This window comes from Phaethon lepturus, unplaced genomic scaffold (assembly GCF_000687285.1).
Source record: "Phaethon lepturus isolate BGI_N335 unplaced genomic scaffold, ASM68728v1 scaffold3107, whole genome shotgun sequence".
Classification (NCBI taxonomy): domain Eukaryota; kingdom Metazoa; phylum Chordata; class Aves; order Phaethontiformes; family Phaethontidae; genus Phaethon; species Phaethon lepturus.
The window spans coordinates 19,411-46,867 of NW_010550957.1; the positions used below are offsets into that span (position 1 = coordinate 19,411).

Consider the following 27,457-nt stretch of genomic DNA (forward strand, 5'->3'; position numbering starts at 1 on the left):
CTTGCGAGAGCCGCTGGGCGCACACAAGGTGCAAGTGCCCTGACAGAACAGGCAGAGAGCGTCTCACACCACAAGTGCTTTGCGCAGGGAAGCTACAGTCTTACATGAGTGTCTGAGTATTGATCCCAGACCCTCCTCTTTATCTCCAAGAGGCTAACAGCACCGAAAAGGCAGGCAGCCAGCTGAACTATGGCCCCGCGCCACTGCTGGCGAGTCACGAGCATCTGTGAATGAAGAACAAGCAAGGCAATCGGAGAAACACCACACTTGGAAAAGAGCGATACCAAACCTTTTAATGCTGGAGCTGTAGGACATGTAGCACGTAGGCAGCTGAAAGAAGAGCAAGTCTGCGAACAGGATAATAACCCCTAAAGCAAAGGGTGCTCAGCCACAAGGCTGGTAATCAAAATACACTCTTGGCAGCTCGGGAACGGGAGGGATCAACAGTACCTCAGGTGTGAGAGAGATGGGCTGGCTCATGCAATGATTGGGCCTGTGAAAATGCATATTTCTACGCTTTCTCTGTAAAAGCTTAGAGGAGGGGAAAACACGCTTTAAATATTTAAATATATTGAAATATATTTAATTTAAAATACATATATTTTAAAAAAACCAAAAACTCTTTTCTGTCCCCTTCACCGGGTCTTCACAGAAATTGCCCTGCGATAGGTTGGCACTTTAGCACCTGTCAATGCATTAAATTACATAAACAACGGCAACAACAAAGCAAACCTCTTCTGCATGTGTAGCACACTGACCAGTGCAGGATGCAACAAGCACCAGCGGCAGCACAACAGCAACAGCAGCGTCGGGGGAAGAACCAGAGCAGCTCAGGCCAGGCAGGGAACCGCAGACCCAGAGACTCACCCTCTTCTCCAGCTTTTCAGAAGACTGCGTCTCAAAAAGCTTAGCCTGCACCCCAGACCACACACCACCTCAGAAAGCAGGAAAGGGCAGAAACGTCTGTTTGCAGTGGAGCACACCAAATTATTCTCTGTTCGTTGCACTATGTGGTAGGAGTAACAGCTACGACATTCGTGAGAGATACCTGAGGCCTTCTCCAACAGCGTTTGGCTTGGAAAAGGTAATTCATAAGCAGAAAGGTAATTCAAGTCGCAACTCAAAAAAAAGGGAGTAAAGCAACAGTGTCACCCTGAGCATCAACTGCATCTGAGGTGACGCAGCAAAGCGAACGAGCAGCAGCCAAGCAACAAACAGCAGCTCAAGAAGACGTGGCAGGCAATGTCTTCCCCTCAATGAGAGGTCCAAAGACTTACATTTAACAAAGCCAGTGACAATGTTTTAAATAAAACTGTAAACCATCGTTTGAGAACAGTTGGAGGGTGCACATTATCTCTCAGTAACCATACGAGAGACTATCACCTGTGGAATGAAGTCACCTTCATTCACCTTCATGGTCTGTGTGCTTTGGAAGAGGCCTCCATGTTTCAGCTCTGATTTATTTCTAGTTAAGCTATTAATGTTTTTCACAGCTTATCCTTGCAGCTCAGAAAGCTCTAGCTGGGAGGCCTGGCAGCACATCCACAAGCTTAAAGGCCAGTGATCATAGGAACAAGCATTTTCTCCCATTATCAGCCAAATGTCTAGGTGTTTTATAGCAAATAAGGAAGGAACTGATCTGCAGCCCTCACTCCTGCAGCTTTCAGATAGGAATACGATTCGCTTGCCCTCATTAGCACCGCAAAGAGCAATGCTTTGATCTGATACTTAATAGCATGAGGCCAATGTCTAGAAGCTTTACAGGAGAGAGCATCTGCAGCCTAGCCCCTGCCACGAGATCCAGTATCAGGATCTTCCCACCAGTATAGGCTTCCAGCATGCCAGGGTGTGGGATATCCAAGATCCCCATCTGGCAGACGGCTGAATGTTGCACATTCTAAACTTCCAGACAGCATCATCTGGACGAGGAGGACAAAAACGCCTGCGGCCGCTATTTAAAGCTACTCAATATTCCGGTGTGTCTCATGGTGGGAGGCAGAGACGTATTCGGTGATGGACAACGAGGACTCTCATGGGCACAGCCTTGACAAGCCGGTTTTCATGGGTTGTTAAGTCTCACGTAAGCTTTTAACAAACCAAGTGTAAAATACGGCAGGACATGTGAGCAAGGATGGAAGCCTGATGTTACATCCCGTGCAACATACAGCGTATGCCTATGTATATACAGCTATGTAACAACTCTGGGGTGGAAGCCATAGACAACCAGGCCCACTCTGCTGCCTTTAGCTGAAAATCTGCTGAGTTCCTTGTCGTCTCTCAAGCAGCCAATCTTGGGCTGTCACACTGACTCTCCCAAAAACAGCTGTCCTCACCACTGCAACTGCACTCCTGATGGGCCCTTGGGCGCACTTTAGCCTCCTCACCAGCAACAGCATCCTGGGACTAACAAAAACACACAAAAACCTACCCATGACCCAGCAAACTCCTTGCTTCTGGTTTCACGCCCTTTCTGCTGCAGGCAAGAGCTGCCATGCAATGGTGACCCAGGATGTTAAACCTTAATTCTAAATTCATGAATATTTTTACAGCAGCGTTTATAATATCCCCCCTGTTTTACCTGGGGAGAAACCAAAGCTCGGAGACGTGCTGCAAATTGCCTGCAGCCAGCAGACCAGTGACAGGCGTGGCAACCAACCCACCTCCTACGGGCCAGCCCAGCACCCGGACATGCTGCCTGCCTCCCAGCGGGGCCCTCGGCTTGGGAGAAGGCAAGAGCATCCTGTTGCCTTTAGAGCAGTTCACTCAGCGCAGTCCCAAAGGGCCGTGTGGCTTCAATCATGAAACACTGCGCTCAGGCAAGTTCTTGGCATGATGGCAGCTAAGCCAAGGAGAAGACCTAAAGGACTTCTCGTATCTCCCCCCTCCAACTCTATACACTTGAAAGTAAAGAAACTACATCCCTCTAGTAGAAAAAGACAGCACCATGATAATTGGAGTGTCCCAATAAAAAAAAGACACCTCATGTCCAAGTTTGAGATGCAAAGTGAGCAGGTTGGTGCCAGTGCCTGTCAGAATCACCGTGCGAGGTGAGGGACATGAAATGCCACCAGCTGGGGCACAGAGACATTGCCAGGGCAAGGGGGAGGGGAACACTAAGACTTGCTTAACATTAACAGACATACACATCTGGGACAGTTATTCCTTTACAGCCTCATGAATTAGTGAGCCCATAAAAACAGGAGCCTCAAGGAGGACAACATGCCAAAACCCTGCCATGCAAACCATGTTAATTATGATAATAGGCAGATTTTAATAAGCCAGCTCCTGGCTCTTGCACTTTCACCTATAAAACACACATATTTCCAAGGCCAGGGGATCTCAGAAACACCTGCCACCCCAGTGGCACAAAAACCGTGTTAAGAGGGTTTGTCACACCCTGTATCCCTTTGAATTTTTCTAGTAGGGAAAAAAAAAAAAAATGATGAAAGAAAACTCCTGCTCTGTCAACCCCAATCTAGTCACAGCAATGAAACAAATGTCTCTGCACAGGCAGTGGTAAAGGAGACAAGAGGGCAAGAGGAGGGAGATGAAAGAACGGTAAATCATCTTCTCCAGACGACGCGACCAGGGAGCTCCTGGACTCCTGGCTGCCCAGTTCTGGCAGCTGACGCTGCTCTTCCTCCGATGCCCTGGCAGAGAGTCAAGCAGCACTGCTGTCCGCTTCACACTTCTGCTAGCCCAGCCCGTTGGAAGCGCGTCTGTGCCAAACACTGGAGGGTGGAAGGCGAGGAGGGGGAGCCCGCCGGATCAGCTAAGACTTTAGCTCCCGGTCAGGTTTCATGCTGAAGGGCTCCAGCCTCTCGCTCTCTGGCAGCATGCTGTTCAGCCGCTCCATCAGCGGGATCGTCTGGTCGATGCCCATCTGTATACGGCGGAGGATGGCAGACATCTCATTGACCTTCTGGATCTGCTCTGCATACTTGGCATACTTCTTCTGGCGCTCCTGCATGAAGCTATAAAGAGTTTCCACAGAGAGGTCCATCTGTTTAAAAACAACAAGCAGAGCGAGGTGCATTAGGTCGACTGTTACCACAGGCCTTTCAGCACGTTGTCTTTCCTAAAAGCAACCCAGAAGCATGTTAGACGCCCCACTGGAGCTACCAGCCAGGTACAAAGAAGCTCCTCTCTTGGGACACAAGAAATCTGTCATGAAACAGAATGATTCATAGATGTATACCAGGGAGGAGATACGACCACCTCAGTTCTACACTTAAACACTGAGTATTTGATCAGAAAATCCTTTATTTGTAAATAAATAAAGAGTTGAAAGCCAAGAGGCACTGCCAGGGATTTCCCAGTAAACTATATGTATATCCTCCAAGTTATTCAGACTCAGGGAACTTGTGGCCTCCTCCTACACCTGTAGTATACTTTCAGTGGAGATTGTTCATTCACAAGCATTAAAGCTCCACCATAGTTGCCAGTGCTAATTTCATCATCTTAGCCAGATTACTCTGCGACTAAGCCACTGCTGTTATTACCATCACCGTCTGGAAAACTCCTGCCTTTGGGAGAAAACCACAATGGATTGCTAGTGTCCCTGATTTCCCCGAATCCTAAAAATAATGTGTTATGAGTGACCCCAGGAGAGACATTAAGTAAATCAGCCGTGCAATTAAACACAGTAAGTACCCAAACACAGCTCTAGCATGATGACAATGACAGGAACTGCAGTGCTATTCCTGCCACTGAGTGACGAAGGCAGCCTTTACAATTCACAGCCCAACTTTCTCTTCAGCCAGACCTGTAAACTCCAGGCTGGATTCAGCCGATAGCTGCTAGTACTGCATGCGCATGAGCCAAGTCAGACGGCTTAAGCTGTTTTACATGTTTTAAGACATAACATACATTCAGAGAGCTCAGCAATAGATCTGCTCCAACCCCTCAAGCGCACACATGAAGCTCGGTTGTTTCAGCCCTTTGTAGCCTTGCTCGACAACCCCAGTTGCTCCGCTATGATGGCTCTTCAAACTGGTATGTCTGAGCAGTTGGAATGCATCCTGCAGCCACACTCTGTCATGGTGGAAAGCGGTCCCCTCGCTTGGGACTCAGCGCAGGCCTGCAAGCGGCTGCCGAGTGAAGGGCAGGAGTGGACACATGCTGACCAGTTTTAGCCCACTGCCTCCTCTCATCACCGTTTTCCCAAACCTCTGCCATCTAATTACCCCCAGAGGAAGGAGGTCACTGCTCACAATGAAGCAGCCTCAGGGCATTGGTGCTGAGGATTCCTTGTCTACCAGGAGTCCCTGGTTCAAACAACATCCCTCGCTTTAACTGTGTGACAGTGTCAACCCATTCGGTGGGGGACAGTGACCGTACCTGTCATCAGGGATGACACAAATTCACCGGTGCACTGCTAAAAAACAAGCTGTGCTGACCAGATCTGACTTACATAGTACTTAACGTGCAAGTGTAATCCTGACACAGTGCACAGTGGTGTGGGGCTGTAGGGGAGAGCCTGCAGCAAGGGGAGGACTGGGTGGAAGCAGTGCAAAGCTGGAAGGGGGATCCCCCACTGAGGAGGGAAGTCCCACCCAACTGAGCACTGCCGTCCCGCTGGCAGCACAGTGTTTGACACTGGGGGAAGAACTAGGAGAGCTGTGTTTCCTGACAAACGTCCCTTTCAAGCCCTGGGGAAGGGGTCAAGACAAAAACAGTTGGGCAAGAAAATATTTTATTGAGAAACCTAAGTTACAAACAGCATTGAAAACAAACACACAAGTTTCTGCTGAACTGTTATGGGGATTGGGAAGCTTTCTTTTCCCACCTATCACATCCATCAGAGCTGGACACAGTACCAATTAACCTTTTATTTTGCCTGTACTTTCTAGTGCTCTCAGGCTGAATTTTTCCTTTTTGCCTCTGTGCTTTCCTGTGAATTCCTCCCTCCACACTTTCATTCACGGCACAAAATAAAAACCAGCAGAGCAGGAAACTCCAAATAGAGTGGAAACAATTTAAGCCTACACAGGGGTTTCTATTAAAACCCCAGCTTAATAATTTAGTAGCTTGGCGCTAGGTCTGTAAATTGGAGTGTGTAAAAAGCAGACCACCACCAGGTCTGCACGGGATGGAAGTAAATTCAATCCAGCACCTAAAAACATCCTACCTAATGAGACACAGTGGCATGGAGTGGCAGCCAGTCGGAAACCTGCCAAAAGCCAGCATGCCTCATTAAACTGAGCAGCACAGAAGACCCAGGCAGAAACCTCCCCTGGTGCTGAAGTTCTCCTGCACAGGCAGGTTCTCCACATGGTGTCACAGTGCTGTGCAAGAGGCAAAGCTCACATGTACCAAGCTTTGAAACAAAAAGACTGAAGACCCCCTTTTTATAGCCCAGAAGTCCAACCATATCCTGGGCTGCATCAAAAGCAGTGTGGCCAGCAGGTCAAGGGAAGTGATTCTGTCCCTCTACTGTGTTCTGGTGAGATCCCACCTGGAGCACTGCATCCAGCTCTGGAGCCCTCAGCACAGAAAGACATGGACGTGTTGGAGAGAGTTCAGAGGAGGGACACAAAAATTATGAGAGGGATGGAACACCTCTCCTATGAGGACAGGCTGAGAGAGTCGGGGTTGTTCAGCCTGGAGAAGAGAAGGCTCTGGAGAGACCTTACTGCAGCCTTCCAGTACTTAAAGGGGGCTTATAAGAAAGATGGGGACAGACTTTTTAGCAGGACCTATAGCAATAGGACAAGGGGTAATGTTTTAAACTTAAAAGAGGGCAGATTTAGACTAGATATAAGGAAGAAATTTTTCACAATGAGGGTGGTGAAGTACTGGCACATGTTGCCCAGAGAGGTGGTAGATGCCCCATCCCTGGCAACATTCAAGGTCAGGTTGGACAGGGCTCTGAGCAACCTGATCTGGTTGAAGATGTCCCTGCTCACTGCAGTGGAGTTGGACTAGATGGCCTCTACAGGTCCCTTCCAACCCAAACTATTCTATGATTCTCTGATTCTCTCCATTCCAATAATTTTTATCTGTTGATATTTAGGCTCCTTGTGTAAGTACCAGTAACATCCACTTACTGGAGGAAAACATGGGGAGAAGCTGAAGCTGACCTAAAAAAGGAAGAAGAAATGCAGAGAGGCCTTTCAAGCTCTTTGCTACTTTTGGACACATTCACAATGGCTATAAAAAAAAGCCGCCTCACAAACAAGAGAAAGGGTGGAAGTGAGTGTTTCCTATGGTTTTCCTACACCTAGTGTTCAAGTTTGCCTGCTGTGGGAGGCCATGGCAGCTGCACAGCCAGCGACACGAGAAGGAGTACTGAAGTTGAGTAACTTTGAGGAAAGGCCAATTTTTACTCAGACTGAACCTGGTCTTTTTAACTAGAAAAAAACCTCACCACCAAACCTATGTGTTAACTCCTGTATATAAATGCCAATGCCTCTTTGCAGCCTTCCTTGAAGCGGGCCTAAATACACACTTACATCCTTCCTGCCTCCTCCCCCTCCAAGCGAGCTCCTCCAGTGCCAGACCTTGTGCTTTTACCTCTCCTGGCACGCAGTCCCGTTCCTTTGGCGCTCAGACGGGGACTTCAGTTGCAGGACTCAGAGGGTCAGCCCTATTTACCCACAACAGAGACTAAAACTGTCCTTTGGGAATCTGCAATGAATAGGGAACACGCATAAGAATCCGCTTAATTCCCATCTATTTAATTCCATACAGTAGCAATAAAAAGGATCTGGAGAAGGGGAGCTTAGGCAAAGAGTCCGCTCCCTTGCCTGTAGCCAAGGCAGTCCACGCTTTTCAAGACACCCTCAAGGGTCAGATGAGTGAATTTGCCTTTTCTGATCAGCTCCCATCAACTCCCACATCCCATACTCAAGGCTCTGCCACAGTCTCTTCTGAAAAACACTCAAGTCTCAGCCCTCTTGCCCATCCCTGGCTGAGAAGCAATCTGGGAAGCACAGCAAGATGCCTTAGAGCCAGCAGCTCTTCCACACCCTACAACCATCTGCAAGTGTTAATATTTGAGCCATTGTTTCTGCTCTGCTTGCTTCAAGCTTCCTACTACACCAGACCACCACAGTTGCGGGCAACTCCCCCATTTGACAGGTCCCACCCTGTACCCATAAGTCATGACAGATGTGGAGCTGGGCTGTCACCAGCCCATTGATGGCTTCACCATTGAGGTTTCACCACCACCAATTTCACCTTCAAATATCATCACTGAGTAAGCTAGCATCATCCCAGGTACAGAAGAGTTTAGAGAGTCAAAAGACTGGACCTGAAGCCTGTTAGGAAGCAAGAGAACAAAAGCAGAGGGCACAGCCCAGCACTTGAGGTCCCAGTCCTAATTCTTGTCAAAGCAAGAGCTTCTGCCCAGCCTGGTCTTGAGGAAAAAAGATATGTTCTCAGTGAAGGAGTGAGAGCTCCTAATGAACATTGTCATTCCAAAAAATAATTCCTCCTGTTAGAGCAGCAAACTTGAGGCTGGACATGTCCAGAGTAGAAGACAGGATTTTTTCCACTTCCTACATCAAAAACGATGTAAGACTGTTTTCAGTTTTTCTTTTAGTATAGTCTCATAAAAATGGACAAGCCTAAACCTCACCTTGCAGCATACAAGCATACAAGCATACATACTTTTTTTGTATTGCCAGTAACATTTAGAATTTGGGTCTGTTTCTACTTCAAAGCTCATGACTCCTCCATGGATTAGCAGCAGCAGGACACTAATTTATGCCTCAGCTTCACATTTTAAATATGAAATGACACCTACTGGGCTTTTCTTTCCTCAAATGAAAACAGATTCATAATTACTTCCAACAACAGTGCAAGATGGATATTTCCCCACTTAAAAAGGCTCCAGCACAGCCCCTCCTGCTACACCATTCACATTGTCAACCAGTAAGGGCTCGCAGACTCCTCTGCGATACACAGGCCCATTTGTAACACCACACTGATGAAACACAAAAACAATTGAGGGTACTTTCAGACATCTTGCACACCACAAATTCTTGCATTCATTTCAGAATTCTTCTTGGCCCACACTGCCAAGCAGAATAAAGACATTAATTTAGCCCACAAAAAGACTGAGGTCAGCACTGGACACTGCCCAATTCTTTTCAAGAGACCACGCCAAAAACAAACCAGTGGCCTATATAATATGTCTTACCTGGCACAATTTTAATAGCACCTCTGTCATGGGCATGTAAGTGTCCTGAACTCTTGGAAACAGAGGTCACATCTCGTTTGTTCTATGACTGAGACTGAAAATTGCAGCTAGACACATTTTCCCTGGTTGCAGAACATGCAAACGCAATCAGAAGTTCATTAAACTTGGAATCAAATTGCTAGAGAGGCACTGCTGACATTCATAACAAAACAAACACATGTCCTAAGAGGATACTCTGTCATTCCCAGCTTCTCCACTCTGTCCTTAAAATGCCAATAAGGCAAGATGATGTTTTGTTTCCTCCCCATTCAACCACAGTCTTCAAGAGCTCAGCTAGACATCCATTTGTCCTGTGTCCCTAACAATTTGCTGTCAGCTCTCATCCCCCACGGCTCCCATCCAAAAAAACATAGCCATTAAGGTGCAATCCTTATTCCAGAAAGTTCACTTGCTAGAACAGCGCTCCGAGCACAAGCAGCCTTTCCCTTCATGTTGTCAGGTGCCTGGCTGGGGTTAAATGAACTCCTTCCTACAGCTGCACAAAAACCACATCTGAAAGTGACAGGCAGGAACATGACTGCATGGAACATTAGTCACGATGTGCTGGTGTGAAAATACTTTTCAATCAATGCACTTAAAACTGAAGACAGCTCCTCTTTCTGTACTGCTTGAAAACAAATGTGCTCAATGAATGGCTTTTTTTTCTCTTCCCCTCTCTCTTTGACAATGTCACGCAAAGTTAGCACAATAGATCGTGATGACTTCCTGATGATGGGAACATCCTCTGTTTCTCCCACTCATCCCACACACTGGTAAGCGATAAACTTACTGGGGAGCATCTTTGCCAGGGTGGAAAACAGAGGCGCCAGCCAAGGATCCCACGTCCTTCTCTTCAGTATCGGTCATGAGTACAGCTGTCATGAGTACCCTTTCTCTGCGCCACTGCCAGGTAAACAATTATAATGTGTGTTAAAGTATTGCTTATCACATCCAATACCAATCTCCATGCCAAAACGTTCTTTTTGCTCCCTCTGTAATTTGACATTGCTGTAAAAAATTGCCAAGGCTTATTCCGTCTTAAGTATTGCACAGATCTCAGTCAAGTTAGAGCATGAAGAGTAACCATTTTAACTGGCTCTAACATTGAGTTTTAGTAATACTAATAGGTACATCTTACTTCAAAAGATCTACAGCTAAATCCATACCTGGTCCCTTAGAGCTATAGTAGATACATGATAGCGTAAGAGAGGCTGCTGCGCCTGTAACATCAAGATTTAACTATTTTGGGAGCCCTTGAGTTGCACAAAAGAATTCTGAATTCAAAGAGTAAGGTTCATTCTTGAAACTAGCTTTTCCACCTTTATGTAAATCTTTTCCTGTATACTGTCGTATTGGACAGGATATGTTTGTTGCTACCCCGCAGTCTGACCTCCGCAGCCCACGTCTCCCTCACAGCTCCGACTCGAGCCTTCCCTCCTCGAGAGCTACCAGCATCCCTCTGCCAACTGGCAGCCCCCCAAGCTTAAGTTACGACTGCTATCACTAACTGTTGCTAAAAAAAGAAGTCCTAAAGCTACGATTAAAACAATACCTACCTCTCGCCCAGCACTACCGAACCAGCAGACGGAATTCCAAGTGCTTGAAAAAGCAGGGCCCCACTTCACAGAGGTGGGAGAAGACGGACAGCAAAAGCCTGACAACCAGCAGCCATCTGGAATCTGCTGTAAGTGCTATAGTGAGCTCTCCAGCTTGGATACATCTCGTATCACAGTCCTGTTCTACTGGACTTTCTTTACTTACATTTCTCTGAACACCACAGCTACTTACCATTTTTCTCTCTCAAAACAGCTAAACCATAACATAAGCAAGTGCAACTCAGGGCACAGTTTCACATGACAAAATCCAACGTGACCTCAGGCTGCAAAGCAGCCGTCCCACCCTCCTCCTTCAAATTAGCAGCATGATCATAGGCTCAGTTCTGCACGTAAATTGGTGGGGAAGAACAAAACAAGTTTGGTCTTCCCAGGCTCTCTCTTTCTCAGTGGTTTTGTCTTCTGTCCCATCATCTTGCTTGACTGACCCGTCAGCCTGATGGTCACAGAAGCAGCAGGACCACCACGCAAAGAGAAGCACCATCTCTCCCGCTGCACGTGTTCCTGGATCCTAACCCAGCGTTGGCGGTGGCTGTGTCAGACTTGTAAATGCAGAACACGATTCTTGGAGAGGGGGAAAAAAAAAAAAAATATCTGATGTTATCAGTAAGTTTTCTAAATTGTCACCAAAAAAATATTATAGCCATTTCTAGCTAATTGACTTTAACTAGTAAGGGCACTTTTTTAGGCCTTTCAATTGCCGCTTTTGTTAGAACAATCTACATTCATCTAAAAAGTCATCTTTAAAATTTATCACAACTGAAAAATGTTATATTACATTCAAAGCATTAGAAATGCTTCCATACCTCCCCTAAACGACAATGTTTAAGAAAAATAAGTAACAAAAAACGACTTAGACAATACAGAAGATTAATAAACCTGTGTGCACGACATCCTTACAAAACCTCTTTTGTGGAGTAAAACTCCACAGAAATTAATAAGAAAATCCGAGCCTGTCTTTAATTAGTTGTTCCTGGAGAAAGAAAAATCTGTATCTGTTACAGACTGATCTGTTGCCTAAATGATAACTTGCACAACTCTTATTTCAGACTACCTAATAATTTTGCTACAAAATAATGGCCTTCAATTCCCTCATTTCCTGATTTTATGCTACTGCCATATTACTCATTCAGAACACTCCTATATCCAGCCAGAGATTGAATATCATAAGACAACAGCACTTGTAAATGTTATTTACCCTTAGGGTTTTATTTTATCATAAATTTCAGTTCTGTACTTTCAGCATGTCAGAATGCTTTAAGCAAGTTGGGTTTCCCATCTAAAATAAGCTTTGATTTGCAAAGAGATGACTATTATCATTAATAAGATGTTTCTCAGATAATACCACTGTTCTCATTTCAGAGTGAAAAGGTGCTATCTAAAATAGTCAGCATCATTACATTTGCAAGCCATCTGATCTAATGATATTATTCTCAGCTTCACACTTGGGACCTGATATCTGCACGTCTTCTTTTCCAGATGTCCTACAGGAGGTCCTTCAAAATTTTTCAAAAGGCAATGCTACCTTTGCCATATTTAGTCAGGGTTAGACACACTAGAAGAAAGCGTTTTCTAGAAGAGAACACTACTTAAGGAAAAAAAGCTCTTACATCTGTTCTCAGAGAATGGGGAACAGCGGAGTTATAACCATTTCCTCCAGTTTGTGAAGCAGTAAAAGGATTATCTAGGACTCAAGTCTTTTTTTTGTCTGAGGAATTGCAGACAAACATGGGTTCAAGCACCCTGCTGCACTTGCACAGCCAGTCCAACACATCTGGTTGCCTCAGACCTACCTCCCATGTGCTGTGCAGATGGCCTGTACACACGCAAGAAGGCTGAAACGTGAGATGTGTAGGGGCACACACCCAGCAGTCAGGAATCGGGGATTTCTGGACATCCGACAGCCCAGATGAAGCTTTTGCTCTTTCCTTGACAGCCACAGTTCTCAGATGAAAGTCCAAGTCAACTTCTCCCCAGGGAAACTCAAAGGTACATCAGCTCTAACAACGTTAGCCACCGATAACCTGAAAAATTTCTGAAAGATCTTTTTGAAGCTCTACATCACTTTTCGTGTTCAAACAGAACATGAAATGAGCCAAGTCCATCCCAGTGATCATGAAAAGGGGAGGATCTACTCCTTAATTCCATTTCCATAGCAAGGTCTTCTGAGGCTATGATATTGACTATTGTTCAAAATACGATAACAAGAGTACCTACCACCACCAATGATCAACAATTCAGATGGAAGTTCAATGAGTGAGTATTGGTAACTCTAATCTATTCTTGAACATTAATTTTTATTGTGTTGAGCCACAGTGGCTTCAAGTTTCACAGAAGGCTGAGTTTTTTCCTCTCCTTGTTCTCCTTGATCTCTAGAATAAATTGATCAAAAGTGAGAAAGCATCTGAAAATTTACACTATGGCCTGGCAGGAGAAGTTATAATTGAAAATTAAGTAGTTCATCTTCAGTTCCCATGTAGCTTCGGTCAGGCATAAGCAAGAATAGAATTCTATAGACTGGATTAAGCAACAGGAAAGGCTATGATCCAAGAATCCTTTCTGACCTTAAAAACTCTTATAAATCCCTTGCCATATACTGCTGTTATGTTGATTTGTTTTAAAACAACTACCTGAGCACCTTTTTCGGATGAAATTAATCTGATTTGGGATTTTATCTTTTAGATAATTTGCTAGTCCAGCAACTGCTCTTCAAATACATCACTTTCTCTTCTGGGTTAAAAAAAAAATAAAATAAAATCATACTTCTTGCCCACTACACGGCAGTTCATACACTTGATTACAAGGTATTCTACTATACTGTAATTCAACATTTTATCCAGGCTTCCAGAGGTAGATGACACATCCAGTCAGGAACAACACCCACATGAATTAATTACTCATAAATTATATGTTTCATACCTCTAGAGCAGTGTTGAAATAATGGCTAATAATGTTCTCATATAGAAACATTCATGCCCCAATAGCAGAGAAACATTAAGGAAACCTTACCCTTCATAAAAAGCAAGATGGACAGATTACTTGCACTAAGACTTTGTAATACTTTCAACATGAAGTCATCTCTGCAGATCACATCTGATTGTTATCAGAATGCTAATTATAGGGCTGCTAACACAAGGTCAACCCCGCTCCCCCAGCCTACCACCTAGCATCTTTAAGTCATCAGTACAACTCAAAATATTTGCAAATACTACTGGCTAACCTATCTAAAATGAATGTCAAACTGAACAGCTTTTAGCTAACATTTCTGACACCTTCCCCCGCCTCCCCCCAATTCTCACTTAAGGGGTAGAGTTGACACCTTGAAAATTTCAATTCAACATTGAAACAGGAGGTAATCATTAAGAATGAAAGCCTGTAAAGCTTTTTTTTTTCCCTGTATCGACACAATCCAGCAGGGAGGGAGAAGACCATTTTCAATCTACGTTAACCCCAGACTTATTTAGAAAGAGAAATCATACAATTTTCGGCCTTCATTTGACTAAGCCAAACAAGTAAAGCTTTTCCAGTTTCCTCCCTGACATTCGTCCTCTTCTCCCCAGGCATCCTTATTGCTCTTCTGTTGGACTATGAACTCGCCTTCCTTGAATATAATGAGAACTGCATACTGTGTGTCAGACCAAATCATCTCTCAGCCTTGTACAATACAATCAGTGTGTTCCTATTTCTCATGGGAGTACTTCGTGTGACACATCCCAGGCTGGTACTTGCTTTCGTCATATCTCAAATCTCTTTCATGCCCAAATTCACTATCAAGTCTGCTAACTCTGGAACGGACTTCAATACTTCCTACTCCTATCTGAAGAACTACAATGTTGTGGGGGGTGGTGGTGGGGGGTGTGTGTGTGTTGTTTTTTGGGCTTTTTTCCACCTGGGGAAACAAGGATGGAATAAGAAAACAAATTTCCTAGTTTAAACAAGCTGTGTGAAACTGAATTCTATTCCTTCTGGTACCTGATAATCATAAGCTCCATGCACTAGTCCTGAAGAAAGCATTAATATAAGGCTTAGCATACTAGACTTCCGATCTTCAGTGCCAGTCTCTTAAGCACCTAAGTTCTATGATAATACCAACCTTTCTGACTGCTACATGCTTGTTTAATTTTCTACTCTTTCTTGGAAATTTGGTGGTGGAAAGAATTCCAGTTTAGATCTTTTCTCAAAAGTCCGTAAGAAACCAAAGCATAAGAGAAGGGAACATGCTGGAACTGATTTCACACATATATTCTAGGAGCGAGGGACTAGTCCTTTCTACGCCACCGCGTGAAGCAGCGCATGTTAACACAACAGATTTCAGGCTGTCAAAAGTGCAAACAATCTTTCCTCTTCCTTAACAACTGCTAGATCACTTCATAAAGTTCATGTACAACACAGCACTGGCCATCTGCCTCAGGCATACACAGCAAGACATTCATTCTATGTATTAAAGTAACAATTGTGAAGCTTGAAATTTTCAAAAGCATTTTCCCATTTTGATGCTGGCTGGTTAAGACATCACCCCACCACTCAAGAATTCAAGCTACTTGCACATCAGGCTCGAGAAAAACAAGCAAGATCAACTAAAGGACATGAAGGTAGTTTCCAGCTTAACAAACCTGCACATTTCTTTCTGCATGATGGTGCCTGTGAAGATTCCAGTCTTTATAAATAACACTTCATCACAGAAGAGAGAAGAAATAAAGAGCCTGATAGATTGCCACAGCCCTCATCAATCTCACAATTCCAAGATGCCAAAAACTGTATTTACAGTACTGATTTCTTCACAGAAAACTTTGTTCCCTAGCTTTTCCAAAATCCATGGGAGCATGGCATTAAATCCATTTAAAATACAAGTGGCATTTCAACCCAGGTTCTTCCCCATTTCAGAAATACAACACTCCAGGAATTCTCATGCCTCTTTCCCTGGATTTGGGGCATTGCTAATTTAAGTCTGTGAATCAAAAGGCTCAATTTTGCTTGCACGTTAACACATGGCCTCATCTAGAAAGTCTTACATGTTGTGTCAAAACTAAACACCTCTCCTTTTTTATTTTTGCCACGCTTCATTTAACAGACTTACTTTTGATCCTCTGAGCCTTTCCCTTTAATGGGATGAAAGCTAACTTAGTGGTCTGACCCATATTGAGCACATGGACCTTGATGCAAAGGCCTGACGTCGAAGAAGCACTTTGGACTTGGCAAGGCCATTCATATTTTGCTAGCCTAATTCAGTTTAGTTAGAAGTTGCATCATCCTCAGGGCATGTCAGCTGAAAACAGGTTTCACAAATAGTTTTGGAAACTCAGCTCTGATACCACCTACAGGGGAACCATAACTAACAGGAATGGTAACAACATCTCACTCAGCAGGGTACTAAAACAAACAAAACCAAAGACCAAGCAAAACACATCTCCACAAAACGTCCCCTTCATTTGAGTCCATTCTCTAAAGAGTCACTCGTCAACTGTGACTGGAGCACAGGATGAATCCCAGACATTCCAAGTCTTTCTGCTCAGAGAGGGATGGAGCTAAGAAGAGTGACTGTGGTGCATCACCCAGTAGAAACTATGTGGGCTTGCAGCAGATACACACCCAGAGTCTAACTGCAGCTCTGGTTAATGGAGTCCTGCACTGCATCAACCCTAGTCCCCAGCCAGGCAATCTCCTTCCAACGTTTCTGGACCAGGATTCATTCATTCCTGGGGATGGAACAGCTTCCCACACTTAAACAGCTTCTCCTTTTATCACCACCTTCAAGGTAGCTTGACCTTCAATTTCTACCAGGGAATGTCAGAACTTTACAAGCTGTCCCTACCACTGCCAGTCCTCTCACCTCTAAGGAGAGGAGTTCAAAGCCACGGGCCCTGCCCATAGCAAACCCATCCTTCCCTCAGGGTGGCACAAAACCATGTTGATGACCTTGATGACATTTTGCCCCTAGGTGACACGCCTCTTCGATAAGACAAACGCTCAATGTCACAGAAACAACTTAGTTGCAATAAAAGTCAAAAAGCCACAAGGCACTCACAAAAAATAAACTGAAATTCCTAAATCCCCAAATTGCCGGGCATGTTTTACTTCACACACATGCTGACATGAATGGCTGAATCACAATTTATGAGTCTTAAATACACAGGATAAGCTACAATGTGCTTGTATATAATGCTTGTATATAAAAGTGCTTTCTTGTTACTCTGTCAAATGCACCAGACTTGTTGCTTATAGAAAATAATTATTTAACTCCTATCCATAATTTTAAACAGCTGAAATATATTGAGACACACAATGTGGTGTATGTGTGGCTTCAAAAGTTATTTACTTGCCAAGTGGTAAGGGATGTATTTCTGGACATCTTAACTACATACTAGAGATACACATTACGATTACTTTTTGCAGTAAGCTGGTAAAGAAAAGCAAAAAAACCCCCAAACCCAAAGAAATTGAAAAAATATCCATACACATGTTATTCTGGGATATTTGTTCAAAATAATGAGCCATTCCCACAGAGGAATTTACAGGTATGAAACAAGCCATACACTGTAATTTTCTATATGGCAAACCAATTACTGGTATTAATGTCTGTCTGGGCAAAAGTTGTTTAACTATTCTTAATAGTTAAGAACATAAAAGTAATGTTTATTATATTTGGAAAGGGGGGGGGAGTGTCCCCCAAAGGTATGCACCAGTTTACACTGAGATATTTTTAATTTCATTTTGTATTGTAAAAAGTGTCTCTGTTTTCAAAATTATTGTCAGTCTGGGATTCCTATGGCAATAAAAGCTACAGAAAACACTGCATCGATTTTAGGGCAAAGCATAAAAGCCCTCCTAATAATCCACCTTCAAATACATTTTAAGCACAGTTTATCTAGGAACTACATTTGCCTTTAAGGATACATAGGATACTTCAAGTAGCACATCCCCTTTGCCAGTATTGGAAGTCTAATAAGAAATGCTGAAGATCTTTTCATTCAAAGCTTCTTTGAAAGGAGCCTAGATGGCTTTCAGCTTCCCTTCTGCTTTGACAGAAAGAAGCCAGGCCTAAATTTTCAAGTGTGACTACTAATTTTTGGATACTCAGCTTCAGGTATTTTGAAAGATGTGATTTTTTGAGAAGCTTAGCACCTTGTGCATGAAAAAAAAATCTTTAAGACACTGACACTAGACAATTTTGGAGGCACACAAAATCATGGGCCCTTTCTGAAAACTTATCTCTGTTCCCCACCCTTTACCTATTCTACTTGTTTCCTGTTCCCTGTTATTCACCATCCCCTATCAGATGACTCTCCAAGTTCTCTCCCTGCCACCCAGAACAGAGATCCTCCACTGATAAGGACTTAATGTAAAGTAGCCCTCTCCCTGCTTCATTTCTTTCTTTCCCCAAAGTCATACCTAGTTTAGTGATGGTCAACGCGTGCCTTCAAACTAATCTTGGCAGAAACCCTCCATTTTACAGATCACAAAACTGAGGCAGACACTCCTGGCAAAAGAGAGCACATGCAGCTCAAACCCAGCAGCAGCTGGAGTTGCTCAAAACTTCGAAGTCATTATAATGCAGATCTACAGCACCGTCATGGCAGAGATGGATGTGGGATGCAGCAAGTTAAGACCTCCTGTCCATGGCTAGGACCCTAAATCCACCATAGAAACAAAAGAAAAACACTGCAGTTGAGCTCTCTTGTCCTCACATCGACAGACATGTAAAACACCCAAGAATAGGCAGACCAAGATTGTTTTATCCCTGCAGCAAGTCATGGTTCACCCCTGCAATTTTTAGCCTGAAGTATCACATTCTCCATAAGGTGTGTCGTCAGCTCTGTCCCCATCATTAAACATTCTGTGGCAAAAGCTCCAAGGTGCAGGTAAGATCAGTTTTACCTGTTACCTAGCCATAATTGCCTTTTATACCTTAGCATAAATAACAGGTTGTCTACTGGGTTCTAAAAATGCACCTTTTTCCTAGTGTACTGATACAACAAGCTCATATGGGTCCGACTACCATCAGTAGACAGACTAGACCCTGTTTCCAGACCCACCTAAACAGAATGCCTCAGTAGTCAATAATGTGGTGATTCATCCAATAAGCTAAACATTTTCATCCTACAAAATACCAAAGCCTAGACAAATTACCCAGAAAATGCTGCATACAGGCTTTTTTCTTGAAAACTGTCAAATATTGTGAGACGCCATAACCCCGGATTAACACATAAATAAATCCCAAATTGTTGTTCTCTTGTTTTTCAAACTGATAAGGAGAAAAATTTAAAAGGAATCCTAAATATTTCGGTGGTCCTGGAAGTAATGCAGTATTGCAACAGATGGTGAGCCAGCTGCCAAAAATTAATATGAAACATAGTATTTAATGCATAGTGGTTATTATTCCCTAAGAAGGTACAAGCACAACCTTTTCTTTTTGGCCGTGAAGACAAAGCCTACTGTCATAAAAATCAATCCCTTCCAAAACCAACAGCTTGGGTACAAGTAAGTGTAACTGCTGAAGAGAGGCAGCTGAGTCAACTACCTTCAATCACATCTTCAATTCTTTCCCCTTCAAGGAAACGTTTGGATAACCGTATTTCTTCTTGAGAGACAACAGTCACAGCAACCTGAAGCCGCACAGGTTCTATGTTTAGGAGCAGATATGGATCCAGCCAACACACTGCAAAGAAATTCTGGCTAAACTGGGAATGGAAGGCAGAGCACAGCTAGGCTGTTTTGGTCCCCAAAGTAAGGGAACGCATAAATGGGCCTGCAGTAACTACTGTCAAGCAATTTTTTTATTTTCCTTAGCTTCTTCTCTTTCCTATTAAGAAACATTTTAATTCAGACTGTGTGCTGATTTACAAACCACCACAGTCAATTATGAGTTATCGAGGACCAATAAATTTAACAACAGTACTTTTGAGTTTTGACAGAAACCAGGAAACTTTTTTTCTGGCCACAGAGCCAATGAGCAAAAGATATTTGTCCTGGGACATTTTTTCAAGGAATGACTAAAAAAATCCTGGCTGCAGGCAGTATGACTGTAACATACTATACAGTAGGACTGTTACTGCACTTAGTACAGTCAGTGACAGTCTGAAAAGTGAACATACTTCAGACAAATGGTAGGAAATTGGGGACTGAAGCTCACCAACATTTTGTAGGAAAGTTAAAAGTATCAGTCCCTTGATAAATTTGTTATCAGAAGAAAAACACTTAAATGTTTACAGTATTGAAAAAAGGAAAAGCAAAATACTGACTACTCAAATGAAGATAAAAGAGTTTACTGTCTAGCTCATGCACACATTATGCTTTTCACAATACACTTCATTTTCTCTTTCATTTTTACGCTTTACCAATGGTCAAAGCTTTGTCTCCATGGTGAAACTAAATCATTGCTGACAAATGGGTGCAGTCAAATGCGATTTCCTTTGTCTACACTTGTAATGAGAGATATACCCTGCTCTAGTTCAGCTGCACCCCTTGTTGTCAACAACTGTCAACAGTGGTTCGATTTAGTGCACCAAGGAGAGCCCAAACAATTTGGAAAGAATGATTTAAGCTGAGCGGGTCCCACCCGGCCCCTCCAGAACACACAGGCAGAACAGCCAATGCAAGAAAAACATTTAAAAATTATTAGGAAAATGAACAGTAAAAACCCACCAGATCTGGCAGGGGGATTGAAAGCATCTGAAGTTACTTAAGTGTTGCGACCAAAAAAACCCAAACAACCCAACTGACTTGTCAGTTGCCTGAGTTACAGAGTCACCCATTTCTCCTTCACTTTGTCAGAGATAAAGAAGCTAGTGACAATATTAGTATCATTGTTTTATTTATTTTACATGAAAAAAAAAAATCATAATCCTTAGGAACATCACCATAGGTAATTTGAAAGAGACTCTGTCACTTGCCCTATGGAAGGCAAATCCAACTAATGCAGATTGCACTGGTGGCGTCTACCATGACTTTAAATCATGTCAATATTCCCTCTCACACTTTAACAGCCAAAAGAATTACAATCTGCTTGGATTAATGCAGTACAGTGTCATTAGGCTGGCAATTAAATCCCATTTCTGAGATTGTGTGATCTGAGTCACCCACATCTGCAAATATCTTTGAATCTTGTGTAATAGCTGGCCTCAGATCTTGATACGCCAAAGTAAAAAGGCCTTTTTAATGGCTCCCATGTTATTTTGGACTTACAACTTCATGATGACAGCAGCTTCTCGAAACAGCCCATGAATCAAATTTATTATCCAGTTTGTCATGTGGGATTTTGTTAACTCTAAACCAATAGAGCAATAATGAATCAAGGTCATTGTTTATATTGCATGAATAAAAATTAACCACCTGTTCAAAAATTTTTTCTTTTGACATTGAAAGGTATTTGTCTCATAGACTTTTGACATATGCAGCATTCACCAATTCTTCTACACATCTGGGAGTATGTGAGAAAACACTCTCGAACAGTATCTCCTCTCATCCCAGTCTGTCTTGACTTTTTATAAATTAAAAAAAAAAAAAAAAAAGTCAGCCATCCTACTGCTCTTTCCAACAACAGTAGTTACACATGAGAAAGACAATCCAATTGCAGGATGCTCACCCCAGGAATTAATTTCCTCCCTGACAGTATCATTGAATATTTAAGCAGATCAGCAATTTTCAAATGATGGTTTAGTGGTAGAAACAGCAGCACAAGAAGATCTTTATACCATATGGATCAAAGAAGAGACAGCATGTTATGGGCTTTGAAAACAAAGCTTTTCTTCACTGAAGAAAGAAAGAAATACTACCTTCTCCATCCACAGAAGAGGTTACGATAACTATTTCTTTCCTTAAATTAGAGCCTAACCATGAGGCATAATAAAATGTATGCTATACAGACCTAAATAAGGAATGTTACCTTTAAAAATTCCAGTTATCTTTTTACTTCTTCAACAGTTACTTGCAGTACTTGCCATACCAGAGGAACAGCCACTGTTTACAGCCATGGATCATAGGGCATAACCAATAAACACACCACCTAACAGTAATCACAATGAAAGCCAGGAAACTTTGCTTGAAGTGCACACCCACAAAGTTTCTTTACAGGGTTTACTTTGAAGTGGACTGCGGCAAGTGACCCACAGCCATCTACAGCAAGCACCTGCATTCACAGCAAAAGATGGCCAAGCGGATGCTCTGAGCCCTTCCCCACCAGAAGCGGGCACGCCGCAGGCAGTACCTCCTTGATCCGCTTCACGAGCGCATTCTGATCAAAAGCAACTGCTTCGGCACACTGGTGAAGATGATCTTGGTACCGGAGACACAACTGCAGCACCTGCTGGGGGTCCAGCTTTTCCAGTTTGGTGTTGGTCGGAGAGGTCTGCCCACTGAGGAGTCCTGCAAGGCAAGGGAAGAACCAGAGTTAATCTGACTGTTCATATAACTAGTTCAGCTGCAGGCTGCAAAGCAGCACAACAAAGCCAGAAGAAAAGCTTTATAAGGGGTAATGAAAAACTAACGCGGGATCTCAGGCTACTGAATGGACTTCAGCAATGTAATAGTCCAGTGAAGACTAAAAGTGGGAAGAGCATGGACTAAAGATTTATGGATGTTTAGGATTCGTAGCAGTGCAAAGAACAGTTTGCAATACAGCTTAGTCCTCCTTGACAGAACTTGGACTCTAAATGCAGCTCCGTAACACATATCAGCTTGGTTTTCAGTGGTATGCTGTGTAAAGTGAGTCCTATTTCTTCTCCTCCAAAAACAATCCTAAACAGTGAAAAATGAATGCCCTCCTCATTTTATGTGTGTCAGAAGGGGAAGGAGTTGAGATCTGCATTCCCACATGGGCATGGGACTCAACTATTTTCACTAGAATCATGCTGTAAAAAACCAGAGCTCTAAAGTTTACTGGTCCCCCAAAACACACCTGAATAAAAAATGACCCACCTAAGTTAAATTATTTAGGGGTGAGATGTCCATGTTTTGCCCACTTTGTCTTTTTTAAATCTTCAGAACCCTTTAATCTTCTAAGATTTTTCTTTACAATCTCAAAGACTAGCAATATCCCTTCTTTTCTTTTAATATGGAATTAAGTTCCTTACCTACTTGTGTGACCAGGTTTTACAAAAAGCTCACAAAAAAAAAGGTATTAGACTTAAAATTGGGACACTGGTAATATCCAGAGGAGCAAAATTATCCACAGATATTTCTCCTGCCCATTGTTTGTTGCCTACATAGCGCAACTTGAGAACCTTTGCTGAGCTCAAGCATACGTCTGCCATACTAACCACTTTCCCCAAAGCTGCTGGAAAAAATGATGCTAAAGCTAAGGCCATCCTTTTTTGCTATTTCATTTACTTACTTTGGTTTCATTTTCCTTAAGCATTAGCACAGCTTTTTTCTTGTTGGGACACCATCTGTGACAAACAGCACATACAATCTGTTTTTCTCAAAACATCTGTCAAGGTATGTAAACTGAATTCAGTGACTGCACACATGTGCCATTTGGGACTCTCAGTTTACAGACAGGAAAAGACATTAAAAGAGCAAATGTAAGCAAGTATCACACTAAGCAATTAAAAGTCATAAATGCCAGTTATTTGGATTAGAAAAGTTCTTCTAATGTACCTCAGTGGGAAATGGAAACTATTTTGGATGGTCCCCATGCCTATTGGAAGCTACAACCGGTGACATCCAGTTCTTGCCAAAACACAAGAACAAGATAGAAACCAAGACGTAAGTCAGAAGCATATTATGAATTTGAGAAAGTTAAAACTCTTTGAAAACATTTTCAGACAGAAATGAAAACAAGATTAGGACAGCAACTTCATCAGATACGATGAAGTAGGTTTCCTTTTCATCAGTACTCAACAATTTATTCTCTCAAGATGCTCTCAATTACTCTTCAAACAAAACCTTTTCTTTCCTTATCTTAAGAGGAAAAAAAAGATAATTTTGTTTTACTGACTTGTTGCCCACAACAACTGGGCTGCCTGAGTCAAGAGGTCAGGAGAGGAAATAGACACTTCACCATTTAGTCTCAAAACCTGTATTAGCAATAGTCAAATTATTTTTCATGTTTTAGAAAGAATTGTCTCAAACAAAATCTTAGGTCCGGCAACATCAATTGCAAATCTTTCAAGTCTACTTTCAGCTGAAGTCCAAAACGTCAACAGGAGCAAACCCAGTAAAGGAAGTAAGACTTTCTATAAAGGTGTGCATTACATGTTCTAGTGCTTCCTCAGGTTGTTAATTCTGATCTTCTACAAAATTATCTTGTCAGGATAAGTGTTCAAATAATGTTGTAAACTTTTAGTATGTTGAATGTTCACATAGGAATGAAGAGTTCACCATACACCTGAGGCAGTTATCCTGTTTCTGCACTGATCAAATACATGATGCTATCAACCAACTAATTTCCTTTTATTACTAATCTCTCACCAACTTCAAGAGGAGGAATAAAATTAGACTCTATTTAGGAGATTTAATTAACACGGAGTGTGTATTTTGGCCAACTTACACTGCTTATGAAAATTTTGAAGTGGAATAGGCCAAGGACTGTAAAATGAGCTATAAAGGAACACCCTACTCAAACTTATATTATGTACTTACAATGTTGTACAGGTTACATAACGCTAAAAGCAAAATTAATAAACAGTAAGGAGCCTCTAATTCACTACTCAGAAAAGCACAAGCTCAAGTGAAGGGAGACATCAACTGCTCAGCTGGAAATCCTTCATAAGAAGGAAGAGGTGGAAATGCAGTCCAGTACAAAAGTTTGGAGTAGCGATAAAAAACGAACAGCGTACACCACTTAAAGATAGGCTATGGTATTCTTTTGGGTGATGCAGTAGGGAGAAGCCAAAGGAATTAGCTTCTCCATAGACCCCTGGGCTCATTTTGAGAATGCCAGAGAGCAATTTAGTTTAAGAGTTTCAACTCGCAAAAAAGGCAAAAGTAGAGTAAACAGCAGCATGAAAAAGGCCATGCAGCCTTCCATCTGGCAGAAATTCCCATCGTCAAAAAGTCGATCCACCATTTTTTTTGTTGTTCACAGTAACTACTTACTACTTATGCTATAAATATTAACATTTTCTTAACATTAACATCCCCCTCTACTCCGCTCTGGTGAGACCCCACCGGGAGCACTGTGTCCAGCTCTGGAGCCCTCAGCACAGGAAAGACATGGACCTGTTGGAGTGGGTCCAGAGGAGGCCACAAAAAATGATCAGAGGGGTGGAACACCTCTTCTGTGAGAACAGGCTGAGAGAGTTGGGGTTGTTCAGCCTGGAGAATAGAAGGCTCCGGGAGGACCTTATTGCAGCCTTCCAGTTCTTAAAGGGGGCTTACAGAAAGGAAAGATGGGGGTGGACTTTTTAGCAGGGCCTCTAGCGACAGGACAAGGGGTAATGGTCATTGTCGTCTTTCCATATATAAAGGTGGCTTGTAAGAAAGACAAGAGAGATGTTTTACCAAGGCCTGTAAGTGACAGGACAAGGGCCAATAGTTTTAAATTGAAAGAGGATAGGTTTAGATTGGACATAAGGAAGAACTTTTTCTTATGATGAGGGTGGTGCGATACTGAAACAGGTTGGCCAGAGAAGTTGTGGATGCCCCATCACTGTTGTTCAGGTCAGGTTGGATGGGGATTTGAGCAACTTGATCTAGTGGAAGATGTCCCTGCCCATGGCAGAGGTGTTGGACTAGATGATCTTTAAAGGTCCCTTCCAACTGAAACCATTCTATGATTTTATTAATTCACTGCATTTTATTTTTAGCAAGTCAGTAGTTTTGCTTCAGAAGAGCAGATGGCAACAGTAAGTCATCTTGAAACTTCATGGAAGACAGACTGCAACCAGTCAGATCCCAGACATTTCACCAGGGAAGCCCACGGGGTAGAAACAGAGATGCAGGGATGGAAGGGATCCCACCCTGTGCCATGGAATCCAGACCTCTTCCTTTTCTCCTCTCCTCAGCAGCAGGCAGTGAGCCAAATCAGCTTTAACGTAATACCTCCTCCATGCGCTCTGCATGTGAGACAGCAGCATACTTTCCTATACCCATGAAAAACTTGACAGCCACAGGAAAAACCCTGAACAAAAAGTAAGATACAGAAAAGGGTAGGGGATTAAAAAGGGTGTTGCTGGTGTCCTTTGTTCCTATATTAACAGAAAGTTGAAGAGGTATCTAAAAGCTTCTAGCAATTCAGCACTGAGAAAGCTTAATTTTTAGAGCAGAGATGGCCAGCACTGCAAACCTCTGGATATTATTAAACAACTCTCCTCTTGAAAATCACCGCTTCCTTCTTAAAGCCTTGTTCCACACTTTGAACTCTCCACTGGACAGGGCCATCCCTCAGTGACTGGTCTACATGCGGTCTGTAAGAGGATATGAGATCATATCTGTTGCAACAAAGTATTTATTAGGTCAGTCTTACAAGTGCCAAAAAGGGGAGAGAGACAGAGGTCGCCAAGTGGTTCAGACTCACTCTCAAAACAGCCAGACTTGAACCTGGTCACCAGCACATCTCAGAGCAACTAACCAGTGAGCAGTTATCTCACCACTAAGTAAAGCGTGTTCTTGTGATTTCATCTGTGTGATTATTACTCCCCAACCCCCAAGAGCATGGTTCTGCTCTTAAGTGTGGAGAAAACAGCATCTACAGTTCTAATTTCTTATTAAATTGAATACTCATTTTTCAGGCTGTTGGTTCTCTTCCAAAGGGGGAAGCGCACCGGGAATTATCTTCACCTCTATCTATCTCTTGAAACCTAAGAAGAGACCACTTGGCACATGATGTGTGATGCAACATGACCCAGCATGACAAAGAAAGGCAGCACGGACAATGTCGTGGTTTGGGGAAAACAAAAACAGGCAAACGGGAGGAGGACTACTGCAGAGCTTTAATGCATGGACCAAAACCACTTTGGCAACTGCCAAACATGCACAGTCTTGGCTATCAAATAACATCGTAAAACAAGTAAGAAGACAGGCCACATTATGTGCCTGCCACAATGAAGCGAAGTCAGGATCTCCCACCCACCCTGGATACATTTGATCAGTAAACACCACATCCATGAAGGTGATAAACAGCAACTGGGACAAAGACAGACTCACATTTCAGCTCCTAAATAGTGCTTTAGAAGAAAACAACCCAATACACTAAGTATGTCGTGCATAGAGAAATATCATATATCACTACAAGGCTAGCTGACCCACAGACTTGACAAATCCGTTATTGTTTCCATATTCCTTGGCAAAGCAGAGGCACGTTAAAACCATTTTCCTCCTACTTAGTCATCTCCTTGTTGGTTCCAGGTCAACATACACTTCCAACAAATCACATCCTACTGAGCAGAAGAAAGCTGTTAGTTTAAAAAGCATTTTTATGACTAGAAGTTAGGTTCTTGAAAAAATGCTTTACATGCTATACTGATTTTACATACATACAGAACATAGCTAATAGTAGTTCTAATATAGTTCTACATAGCTAGTAGTTATGTTCTACTGTTTTAATGGACAATCCTAACAACTTGATTGATTTCCAACCTGAAAAGCATTAATACTTTTTTTTGATTTCTGTATTTCCACTTGTCAATCCCCTTCTCAATCAGTTAACAGCAGGCATTACCAAAAAAAAAAACAACCACCAAAAACACAACAACAAAACCCAAAAGGTCCACAGTTTTTAATT

The 27,457-nt window shown here is 42.8% G+C and overlaps 1 protein-coding gene across 1 annotated transcript in view; it reads right to left on the minus strand.

The window, feature by feature from the left end:
- Window positions 1-3,772: 3,772 nt before the first annotated feature.
- The window catches only part of LOH12CR1 (loss of heterozygosity, 12, chromosomal region 1), a gene marked incomplete at its 5' end in the record, with an annotated part of 74,705 nt that continues 51,020 nt past the window's right edge, over window positions 3,773-27,457 (minus strand). The window contains 2 exons of the mRNA XM_010290693.1: window positions 3,773-4,003; window positions 22,001-22,158. Of these exons, the coding sequence (XP_010288995.1) occupies window positions 3,773-4,003; window positions 22,001-22,158 (389 nt within the window). The remainder of the gene's footprint in view (window positions 4,004-22,000; window positions 22,159-27,457) is intronic.